This window comes from Meles meles, chromosome 15 (genome assembly GCF_922984935.1).
Source record: "Meles meles chromosome 15, mMelMel3.1 paternal haplotype, whole genome shotgun sequence".
NCBI classification, from domain to species: Eukaryota; Metazoa; Chordata; class Mammalia; order Carnivora; family Mustelidae; genus Meles; species Meles meles.
Window position 1 is genome coordinate 53,527,482 of NC_060080.1, and position 12,130 is coordinate 53,539,611.

The 12,130-nt window shown below is 39.4% G+C and overlaps 1 protein-coding gene and 1 non-coding gene across 20 annotated transcripts in view; both read left to right on the plus strand.

Annotated features, from left to right (window-relative positions):
• Window positions 1-6,592: 6,592 nt before the first annotated feature.
• TRNAG-CCC lies at window positions 6,593-6,663 on the plus strand. The gene has a single exon. It is a non-coding gene; the product is annotated as a tRNA-Gly (tRNA).
• A 308-nt stretch (window positions 6,664-6,971) lies between these two features.
• The window catches only part of TIA1 (TIA1 cytotoxic granule associated RNA binding protein), a 35,532-nt gene continuing 30,373 nt past the window's right edge, over window positions 6,972-12,130 (plus strand). For 6 of the 19 annotated variants that reach the window (XR_006815066.1, XR_006815067.1, XM_045979099.1 and 3 more), the window contains exons 1-2: window positions 6,972-7,232; window positions 8,717-8,821. Coding sequence is in view for 15 of the 19 variants with exons in the window: in XM_045979099.1 (XP_045835055.1) it covers window positions 8,769-8,821 (53 nt within the window). In the remaining 4 variants the exon portion in view is untranslated. The remainder of the gene's footprint in view (window positions 7,233-8,716; window positions 8,822-12,130) is intronic. The other 13 variants (XM_045979080.1, XM_045979086.1, XM_045979084.1 and 10 more) reach the window with 8 other exon arrangements.

Below are 12,130 nucleotides of genomic sequence, written 5' to 3' on the forward strand. Positions count from 1 at the left end.
ATTCCAGTGGACAGAGATATGGTAATTATAACAAATAAGTAAATTATATATTATACAGAGTGGGGTGAGAAGAATGAGGAAAGGATTGCAGGTTTTTTTAAATTTTTTATTTATTTCTTATTTTTTTATAAACATATAATGTATTTTTATCCCCAGGGGTACAGGTCTGTGAATCGCCAGGTTTACACACTTCACAGCGCTCACCATAGCACATACCCTCCCCAATGTCCATGACCCCCCTCCCCCTCTCCCAACCCCCCCCCCAGCAACCCTCAGTTTGTTTTGTGAGATCAAGAGTCACTTATGGTTTGTCTCCCTCCCAATCCCATCTCGTTTCATTTATTCTTCTCCTATCCCCTTAACCCCCATGTTGCATCTCCACGTCCTCATATCAGGGAGATCATATGATAGTTGTCTTTCTCCGATTGACTTATTTCACTAAGCATGATACCCTCTAGTTCCATCCACGTCGTCGCAAATGGCAAGATTTCATTTCTTTTGATGGCTGCATAGTATTCCATTGTGTATATATCCATTCATCTGTTGATGGACATCTAGGTTCTTTCCATAGTTTGGCTATTGTAGACATTGCTGCTAGAAACATTCGGGTGCACGTGCCCCTTTGGATCACTAGGGATTGCAGTTTTAAATAGAGTAGTTGGTATAGGCCTCATTGAACAGGATAGAATCTAAGCAAAAGTTTGCAGGAAGTGAGAGAATGGGTCAAGCAACTATCTTGGGAAAGAGCTGTCTAGGTAAGAGAAATACCTGGCATGTTTGAGGAACAGCAAGGAGGCCAGTTAAGCAGAGAAAGAAAGGGGGAGTGAAGGTGGTATTAATGAAATAAGATGAAATCATACGGGAAACAAACACTCCTAGTTAACATAAAAAGATGAAGAGTAAGCTCCATTTTCACTACATCTAGAAATTACAAAGAACTAAATTCTCTGTATGTTTTATTTTCCTTTTTCCAAACTACATTATCTCCACAACACAATTATCGGAGCATTAAGCCTACTAGGCACTCAATAAATGTTTGTTGGTTGATTAGAATGGATCATATTAGTGGCTTTGACACATGTGTCATCTTTAGAAGCTTTCACTGCTGCTGCTGAAACCTTGGGAAGGAGTTTACTGAAAGAATGCTCAGTGAAGATACAGTGTAAAGGACCTGCAAAGTGGAAGGTGGGTCAGAGGCTTTTTCATTCTGCACTTCTGCCCTTTTAAAATAACACTGCCACTGAAAACTCAAAAGGTTTTTAAAAAGGTCATAGAGAGAAAATGCTACCATATATATGAGGAGTAATAATAAGGTAATATAACAAACATTCATACAAAGGAATGCTGTTCAAAAAAGCAAACTCCCCCCTAGGAGACTAAACACTTACTAAGGTTCTCTCCTTGACCAAATTCCAGCCAGGTTCCTCTGAGCAATCTTTTCCACTAGAGAGGCCTTAACCTCAACCTATCTTTTCTTTTTTTTTTTTTTTTTTAAGATTTTATTTATTTGAGAGAGAGAGAAAGAGAGCAGAGTGAGAGGAAGAGAGAGAGAGCATGAGCTGAGGAGAGGGGCAAAGGGAGAAGCAGATTCTCTGGTGAACAGGGAGCCCGATGAGACAAATTGTGCCATGAGCAGATACTCTTTAAGTAGCTAAACAAAGTTTAAAAAGTAAGTAACAACAAAAGAAAATGTTTCTGGTACAGGACCAGCAGTACAAAAAAATAGTGTATGGGTACCTGGATAATACACACATTTTGTGGGGTGCCTGGGTGGCTCAGTGGGTTAAGCCTCCGCTTTCGGCTCAGGTCATGATTCCAGGGTCCTGGGATCGAGCCCCACATCAGGCTCTCTGCTCAGTGGGGAGCCTGCTTCCCCCTCTCTCTCTGCCTGCTACTCTGCCTCCTTGTGATCTCTCTCTCTGTCAAATAAAAAAAAAAATACACACATTTTGCAATAGTGCAACTTTTAAGTACATATTGTTGATTGTCCATAGTCCATGCAGAGTTACAACTCCACACTTCAACAACATGCTGAACAGGCCCCAATCCCAGGACCCTGGGAGCATGACCTTAGCAGAAGGCAGATGCTTAACTGGCTGAACCACTCAGGTGTACCAGCCTTGGACTACTAAGACTCGAACAAAACACTAACATTTTCTAACAGCTCAAAGCTGTGTCCTTGGGATAACCCTAGCTACCTTTAAAGTGCCAGTCTGAGAAAACTCAAGGCTCCCAAGACTTTATTTTTTGTTCCAGCCAACACGTGAAGATAGAGCCTCTGTCTCATAGCCTCTGTGGGAGGACAGGAGCCTAACTGATAAGCACCAGTTACCACCCTTTCTCTGAAGTTTTGTAATCTTTCACTAACTGGACTCAGTGTGGCCCCTGCTCATCTCCCTCCTGTACCTACAGTCTCCCTTCCAAATGCCAGGTCACATCTATACAAATTGAAGTTTAATTCAGATTATGCTAGACTCTTCCCTTTTGCAATAGTATATTACTGATTTAAAGTAAAACTTTAGTGCTGGCTTTGCTTATCTTTGACAATACTTAAATCTGTATGTAATTCTGCCACTGCTCTGTGTTTCTTTTTCTTTTTTGAAACTACCTTGAAAAAATTCGTTTTCATACCTTCTTACTTCCTTACATCTCACTTTTTTCTTATTCTAAACAAAGTAATAATTTATTCCCTGTTAGGCAAGACAGGAAATTCAGAAACAATATAAGAAAAGAGAAACAGGGGCACCTGGGTGGCTCAGTGGGTTAAAGCCACTGTCTTCGGCTCAGGTCATGATCTCGGGGTCCTGGGATTGAGCCCCGCATCGGGCTCTCTGCTCAGCAGGGAGCCTGCTTCCCTCTCTCTCTCTCTCTCTACCTGCCTCTCTGCCTACTTGTGATCTCTGTCAAATAAATAAATAAAATCTTTAAAAAAAAATAAAAAAAAAGAAAAGAGAAACATATTTGACTACATAAAACTTAAACATTTTCAGATGGCAAAAAATAGAATTTTAGAAGTTAAAAAAATAATACATGAGGAAAGCATCTGCCACTAATATGGCAGGCAAGATTGTGGTATGTATTGCAAACATACAAAGAGGTCTACAAGTTGGTAAGAGGTAAACAATTCAATATAAATACAGACTATATAAATAGGAAATTCACAAAAGAGAAAGCAAGTGCCCATGCTCAAAGCAAAACAAAACATACATGAATGCAAATTTGGGGGCATTGGGTAAATGGGAAATTTCTACCTTCCTTTCAATTTTGTTGTAAACAGCTTTGAAAAAATAAAGTCTTTAAAAAATGAAATACGGACGCCTGGGTGACTCAGGGGGTTAAGCCTCTGCCTCCTGCTCTGGTCTTGATCTCAGGATCCTGGAATCGAGTCCCTCATCAGGCTCTCTGCTTGGAGGGGAGCCTGCTTCCTCCTCTCTCCCTGCTTACTTGTGATTTCTCTCTCTGTCAAATAAATACACAAAATCTTAAAAAATAAATAAATAATAAAAATAAAAAATGAAATACACATGAAGAGATGCTCAATTCTAGCAGTAGTTTAAGCAAATGCAAATTAAGGAGATACCATTTTTCATCTTTCATATTAGCGAAAGTTAATAAGGCGATGGAGTTCTCTGGAACTGACTTTCAAACATTGTTGTAGTGTGTGAATGACTAAAAACCTTTTTTAAAACAATTATTTATTAAGATTGATATATAGATATACTGCCTAATTCAAGAATCCCACATTTGGAGATTTATTCTAAAGAAATGAAAGAAATGAAAGTTATAAGGATATATGTATCAGGATGTTTAGCGTAGCACTGTTTGTAGTGGAAAAACAAAAAACAAAAATGGGGTAACCTAATGTTCTTCAATACAATTTATGGTCATTCAATTTAACATTGAATAAACTGGCACACTCATTCCATGGACTGTTTTGCAGCTACCAAAAAACCAAATAATTAGATCTGTATTGGTTCAAGTGGAAGGTATCTATGATGTACGTTTAAGTGAGAACAGAAAGTTGCAAAGTAATATCCATGGACTAACCACATTTTTTATTTTTAAAGATTTTATTTCTTTGAGAGAGAGAGCGCACAACCAGGGGGAGCAGCAGGCAGAGGGAGAAGAAGAATCAGATTCCCTGTTGAGTGGGGAACCCTGCATGCCACTCCATTCCAGGACCCTGGGATCACAACCCCAGCAGAAGGAAGATACTTAACAGACTAAGCCACCCGGGTGCCCTAACCACATTTTAAATTTTTATTTATTTATTTATTTATTGATTTATTTATTTATTTTAAAGATTTTATTTATGAGAGAGAGCACGCATGAGAGGGAAATGGTCAGAGGTATTAGGAGACTCCCCACAGAGCAAGGAGCCCTATGCAGGACTGATTGTGGGACTCGGTGATTATCACCCAAGCGGAAAGCAGTTGTCCAACCACCTGAGCCATCCAGGCATCCCTTACCGACGTTTTTTAAATAAAAATCCCAAGCACTTAAATACATTTACATTTGTATGATTACAATGTGGAAGCCTACTGACTAATCTGACTAAACTGTTAGCATTAATTACATCAAGAGGGGGATAATGACAGAATTAATTAGTCTTTTCCTTACTTACCTGTATTGTTTCACTTTTTTTAAAAAAAGATTTTATTTATTTTTAAGTAGAGAAAGAGAGAGTTTAAACAGAGAGAGAGAGAGATCACAAGTAGGCAGAGAGGCAGGCATAGAGAGGGGGAAGCAGGCTCCCGGCTTGATGTGGGGCTTAATTCCAGGACCCTAAGATCATGACCTGAGCCAAAGGCAGAGGCTTATGTGATGTGGGCCTGATGTGGGGCTTAATTCCAGGACCCTGAGATCATGACCTGAGCCAAAGGCAGAGGCTTAACCCATTGAGCCACCCAGGTGCACCTTCACTTTTTTTTTTTTAAAGGATTTTATTTATTTATTTGTCAGAGAAAGAGTACACAAGCAGGGGGAATAGCAGGCAGAGGGAGAAGCAGGCTCAATCCAAGGATCCTAGGACCACGATCAGAGCCAGAAGCAGATGCTTAGCTGACTGAGCCACTCAGGTGTTTGTATATTGTTTCACTTGTGATGGTGAGCCTGTATTAATCTCATAACTTTAAAACTTCAATATATAACATATATGTTAATATATATAACATACATTACATTACATATTTATGTCTTTTATATATTTATATTCAATATATGTTAATGTAAGTAATGTTTATATTGTTATACAAATATAACATACATATATTATAATGTAACATATATAACAATTTAAAACATATAAAAAATAATCAAGTTTTCATAAAGGTTTTGAAGCCTAAAAGATACTTGTGCTATATCCATACAATTGAGTTTTATTTGGCAAAGAAAAAGAACGAAATACTGATACATGCTACAACTTTATATGAACCATAAAAGCGTAATGCTACGTGAAAAAAGCCAATCACAAAGAATCACATATTGCATGATTCCATTTATATGATATTCCCAGAACAAGCAAATCTATAGACAGATCAATATGTTAGGAAGTCAGGTGGGATGGGCAATAGAGAGTGACTTCTGATTGGTAAGAATTTCTTACCAATTCCGTCCAATTAGGACGAAAATGTCCTAAAATTGATTATAGTGATGGTGAAAATCTCTGTGAATAAATTAAAAACCACTAAACTGTACACTTCAAAACACTATTAAAAAAAATTATCCACTATTGGGGCGTCTGGGTGGCTCAGTGGGTTGAAGCCTCTGCCTTCGGCTCGGGTCATGATCTCAGGGTCCTGGGATCGAGCCCCGCATCGGGCTCTCTGCTCGGCGGGGAGCCTGCTTCCTCCTCTCTCTCTGCCTGCCTCTCTGCCTAGTTGTGATTTCTCTCTGTCAAATAAATAAAATATTTAAAAAAAAAATTATCCACTATTAACACCTGTCTTATTCAGCCTCAAAAGACTAATATTTGGCATCTTTGAATAAAATTGAAGAACGAGTCCCAGATTCTAAAGACAATTCCAAAAATAGAAATCTTAAGTAGTTTAAGAAACTAAAGAGGACATCTCGGTTTTGGATGTGTACATTCTCCTATGTTTAAAAATATTTCACATAATTTATAAAATGCAACACGAAATGCATAATGATTACACCGCTCCACACACATTTCAGAGTCCTGATTTTTCCACCCCCTTCCCAGAGGACTAAAGTTTATATACCTTCTGACTCATTTAGCTTTAGAATTCTTTGACCGATTTGCATAACTATTTAAATTACTGTTTCTTAAATATTTGCAAAGTGCACTGAGTATACCAAGGAAATGAAAATACCTGAAAAGATTTCCCTGGCTCTCCAAAATTTGGTTACTAAAGACAAAGTCTTCTTAATGAACATTAATGAACAATAACTTAATGGATTAAGAAGAGCCATTCAACTGTATTGGGATGAGATAACATCCTTCCTTAGATCAATGAAAAATAGATTATAGACTCTTAATAAACTTTACATTTAAATGAAAAAATTCTCACATAGAAACAAATGTTTGCTTGCATTTTGTTCTAAGATATTTTGGCGAAGGCACAGTTCAACAGCGCCGCTGGTGTAGTGGTATCATGCAAGATTCCCATTCTTGCGACCCGGGTTCGATTCCCGGGCGGCGCAGTCCTCTTTTTAACTCCCGCCGCCTACAAAATGAGGTGATTTGAACCGTTTTAATAAGTCTTTCTTCCTCACGAAACACTGGGGACTTTTAATTTCCGTGAAGATTTCTATTTCATTATAATTCACTGTTGAAACGTTCGAATCTGGAGCTTGAAGATAAAAAACTACGCAATTCCTGAAAGAGTTAATTCTTACGCCTGCGCAGTCTGACATACCCTCGGTGTCGGCTAGAAGAGCGGCTGCGCAACAAGGGAACCTATGGCTTGAGGGAGGTTGAAAGTGCAAGATTATTCTGCGCCTGCGCGGTCCGGGTCACTTCGCTGGCTGCTTCTGAGCTCCCGGCTCGCCGCCATCTTGTATTGGGGCTTCATTGTTCGCGCTGCGCCCGGCCGTTTAGTGTAATTGCCGCGGAAGGAGGAGGCGGAGTAACCTCTGGTCAGGCGAGAAACCCCGCTATTCCGCAGCCATAACCGCTCAAAAGATTTGGGAGGTAGTAAAGATTAGGGAGCTGGACCCCGAGGCGCCGGCGCGACAGCAGCAGCCATGGAGGACGAGATGCCTAAGACTCTGTGAGTCTGGGGCAGCGATGAGGGGGGCGGGATGGTGGTCGTCCCGGAGGGAGGCCTCGGCTCGGCGCGCTCCCCAGCCTATTGTTCTCTGTGGACGCCGCAATATCTTGGCTCTTCTCCTTGGCGCACACCTGGATGCTTAGGGACCGAGCCCCGGGCTATGAGAGGACAAGGTGGAGGGAGAGGGGGATTAGCCCTCTGAATTAATCCAGTCACCTAAACTACGCGATAGCGTGGCCTTTGGCCTCGCCGCGGGCGCTCTGTGGTCCTAGGCCTGGGGAAAAGACTTTTTCATTCAAACCTCTTTTCAGAACTCGGTGAACCTTTTTTTTTTTTTTTTTGTCCCATGCTTTCCTTCTGTGTGTTTCCCGTTCCCCCTGCTTCTTGATTAATCTCTTTTGATCTTTATAGCCGTCCCTTTCGTTTTACTTTGATTTGTTCCAGAAACTCACCCTGTTCCTTTCATTTTCTTCTCGTTGATAGGAGTTTTTCTCTTGAGGCTGCTTGTGCTCGGTTTTCAGTGAGATAAACTTTATTCTCGCAGTTGCCAGCTGGGAAAAAGCCAAGTCGTTTTCTTTAACCTCTCTGGCTTTCCTTCTGTAGTACCCCTTCCCCGACCAAAAAGCCGAAAACCCGGCACCGTAAGGATTTTGAAACTGCCTTTTCTTTTTTTTTTTTTAAATGGAGATCTCACCCGGAGGTATATGTAAATCTCTCAGCCGAGGGGAAGTGGATTTAATACATTTTTATCATCGCTTGATACTTTAGTGATTGACATGTTGCTGCTGAACGAGCGGACAGTTTTTATGAAGCAACAGTTGATAAATACCTTTACAGATAGTCACCTCTGAGAGTTGTTAGTGTTAAGTGATCTCAGCTGGGGATATTTTCTTTGTGGTGTAGCTTCCCCCACAGCATTCTCCTTTGTTTTTCCAAAGTATTCTCAGAAGAGGTGATCGTGTCTTTGTTGCTTTTCTCGAAAAGGAGAAAAGGCCTGATGAGTTTTTGACCTGACTTTTTGATTTTATTCTTAGCATACTGGCGATTTGAGAATGCCATGCATTAAAAATACAGTTTTAGATTTCTTTCTGCAACTTTTTATGTTGCAGTTGTTAGGAAGAAAACGTAATTGATTATTTTACACCCTGAAAAGTGTCCGTTTTTATCTGTGTGAAAAACATATCACTCCTGTTTCTTCAGAGATTAGTAAACTTTTTGCAAGTTTATCTAATAATCTGTTACCTTGTCTTTTTAATAGGATGCAAGAATTAGTGGGTGTCCCTTGTTTTTTCGAAAGATTATATCTATAGATTAATATTCCCTAAAAAACTATTAGCCTCATAGGCTTTATGGAAATCATTTTTTCCCCTTTCCTCTCTTCTAGAAGTATGACAGCCAGCAGAATATTGGATTAAGCACTGATCATTTTTTATAATGTCTTTAAATTTAAGATTCTTACATGATTGTGAAATTTTTAATTTCAGAAACTGCCAGAAATATCTGGGAACTTAACCTTTTTATTACGTTGATTTGGGAATGTCAAATAATGAAGACAACCTCAGCTTTCTCAGGCCAGTCTACAAAAGCAGGTAGTTAAATTGTACTAGCTTGGGAATAGGGGACCAACTGTTGCAGGAGAAATAATAAAGGAAATTTTATTCACTTATTGAATGTTTTGATTGCCAGGTTCTGTGTTAAATGCTTTACATGCTTGTTTAATCTTCATCAGAACTCTGCAATAAAGGGTCCATTCTGCAGCTCAGGAAAAGCTAAGCTTAAAAGTTTAAATAAATCACCCAGGGTCATATACCTTTTTGTTCCTCATCCTGCAATTCTGCTGTCCTCTTTAACTCTTACTGCTAAATGTGCTTTGTATTCTTCACTAGAACACCCCTTCCAAGAATCTCTTCCCTAAAGCAGTTCATGTTCTAACTGCCTATTATCTCCCTTCTTTCTACTTCCTCAACCAAAACTCCTCATTCTTCAGTGAAACCTGTCTTGTTTAAATGTGAGTAGGTGTAAATCACTAAGTTTTACCAGCATTGTTTTGTTTTACCAGTGGTGTTTTTACTTTTTATATAAAATATTTGTTTTAATGACCCTGGAAGTCAGGGTCTTTCAGTATGTTCTTAGCAGTGTTTAGTCTATGGTAAGTGATCAGTAAATTTGTTTTTAAAGCTGGTACAATTCCAAGCAAGGAGTCAAGATTTTTACATTCTTGAGAGAAAGGTAGTCGAATCTCAGTATCACCTGTGTATGTAAATGGCTCAGAGGAAATAACTTCATTTGTCACAGATGAGTGTTCAATTCCTTGTCAGCAGGACTTTGGGGACATATTATGAAAAGTGGTTTGATTTTGGGTATATTTTGAAAATAGAGCGAAAAGAATTATCTATAGACTGGATGTGGGGTGTGAGAATGAAGCCAATAAGTAGGTTTGCTTACAGATTTGTCATATCAATCATCTACAATGTTAGTTTGGGGCTCCTGGGTGGTTCTGTAGGTTAAGCCGCTGCCTTTGGCTCAGGTCATGATCCCAGAGTCCTGGGATGGAGTCCTGCATCAGGCTTCTTGCTTAGTGAGGAGCGTGCTTCTGTCTCTGCCTGCCCCTCCCCCCCACACCTTGTACTCATTCTCTCTCTCTCTCTGACAAATAAATAAATAAAATCTTTAAATAAAATGTTAGTGTGTTGGGGGGTGGGCCTTGCTGGCTCAGTCAGTAGAACGTGAGGACTCAATCTCCAGGTTGTGTAAGTTCAAGCTCATCTTTGGGTGTAAAGATTACTTCGAAATAAAATTTTAGAAATAAAATGTTTGTTGCAAAATATAAGTAAAAATGAGAATAGTCTTGAGAGCATGGATGTCTTAGGATGTCTTGGGGCGTATCATAACATACATTTATTCAGTCTGGTTTATGTATATGGTCTTATCTCCAAGTGAAGGAGGTGCCAACTAATGAAATACGGAAGTTTCAGCTACCAGAAAAGTAATAGTTGTTAATAAAATAGTAAGTTTATGATGCTGGTGTACCGTTTACTATTGTACATAAATTCATAATCAGTGAAAGACATACACATTCTCCCCTAAATTAGAATCAGGCGAAATTGGTAATTTCTAAGCAGTTTGAAAATGTTCAAAAGTAATTTTGAGAGAGTATAGTTATCTCTTTAACAGTTATTTATAGAATACTTAAAATGTTTGAGGCAGGGCTCTCAACACTAAATATATATGAGTAAAAATGAAAGTCCCCCCCCCCCTTTTTTTAAAGAGTTTAAGTAATCTCTACTTCTCATCTAGGGCTCAAACTCACGACCCTAAGATCAACAGTTGCATGCTCCTCTGACAAAGCCAACCAGGTGTCCCACTGAAAAATCTCTACTCTTATGGAATTTATCATTAGATAAAATCCTGTTTATGCTTTTCACTCATTTTCACAGAAGTTTCATACCAGATTCTGCATTTTTATACAGTGATTGCAGCTCAAAACCCAATACAGTGTTCTGCTTTGTAAATTTAGACTGTCAGATTTTCTAGAGCTACCCCAATAAAAATATTTTTTTTTAAAGATTTTATTTATTTATTTATTTGAGAGACAGAGAGCACAAGTAGACAGAGAGGCAGGCAGAGAGAGAGGAGGAAGCAGGCTCCCTGAGGTGCAGAGAGCCCGATGCGGGACTCGATCCCAGGACCCCGGGATCATGACCTGAGCCGAAGGCAGAGGCTTTAACCCACTGAGCCACCCAGGCGCCCCCCCCCCCCAATAAAAATATTTTGTGTTTTGGATTCCAATTTTATAACTTTTTCAACTTACTTATCAGCTTCAGAAATATATATTAAATTGATGTGAAATCCTACCCCTGGCAGAACTGTTAACTGGTACCATTGATGACTTTTCCATTGAATCTTCCCAGGTAGCTTTTTATTTTGAAAAATTAACCAGAAAAGTAACAAAAATACTACGTTGAGGACTTAGGTACCTTTTGTGTACTAATAACCAGTTGCCTATAGCCATATTTGCCTTAGTTATTCTTTTTTTTTTTTTTTAAGATTTTATTATTTATTTATTTGTCAGAGAGAGAGAGACAGAGAGAGAAAGATCACAAGTAGGCAGAGAGGTAGGCAGAGGCAGAAGCAGGCTCCCTGCCGAGCAAGGAGCCCGATATGGGACTCGATCCCAGTACGCAGGGATCATGACCTGAGCCGAAGGTAGCCGCTTAACCAACTGAGCCACCCAGGCGTCCCTAGATACTCTTTTTTTGATGAACCATTTGAAAAGAACACTTCAGACCTTAGTACTTTATCATATATTTCCCAAGAACAGGACCATTCTCTTACATAACCACAATACAATTGTCATATTAAGGAGACTGCATTGATACAGTATTGTTCGCTAATTGGGACACCTGGGTGGCTCAGAAGGTTAAGCTTCTGCTTTCAGCTCAGGTCATGATCCCAGCATCCTGGGATTGAGTCCCACATTGGGCTCCCCTGCTCAACAGGGAGCCTGCTTCTCCTTCTGCTGTTCCCCCTGCTTGTGCTCTCTCTCTGTCAAATAAATCAAATCTTAAAAAAACAAAACAAACAAACAAAAAAACCCCAGTATTGTTAGCTAATATACCAGTTACCCAAGGAAGATATTTTTTTAGTCCGTGGAAGTCTGTTTGCTTCAACAGTTAAGTCTCTTGTACTCCTCTCTTTACTTTCCAGTTCTGCACAGATTGGGACATAATCTCAGTGGTGATACAATAAATATCAATATGGGATACTTTAATCTGTGGTGGAACAGCTAAAAAGGGATTTTTTTTTTTTTTAAAGATTTTATTTATTTATTTGAGAGAGAGCACAAGCAGGCAGAGAGGCAGGCAGAGAGAGAGGAGGAAGCAGGCTCCCTGAGGAGC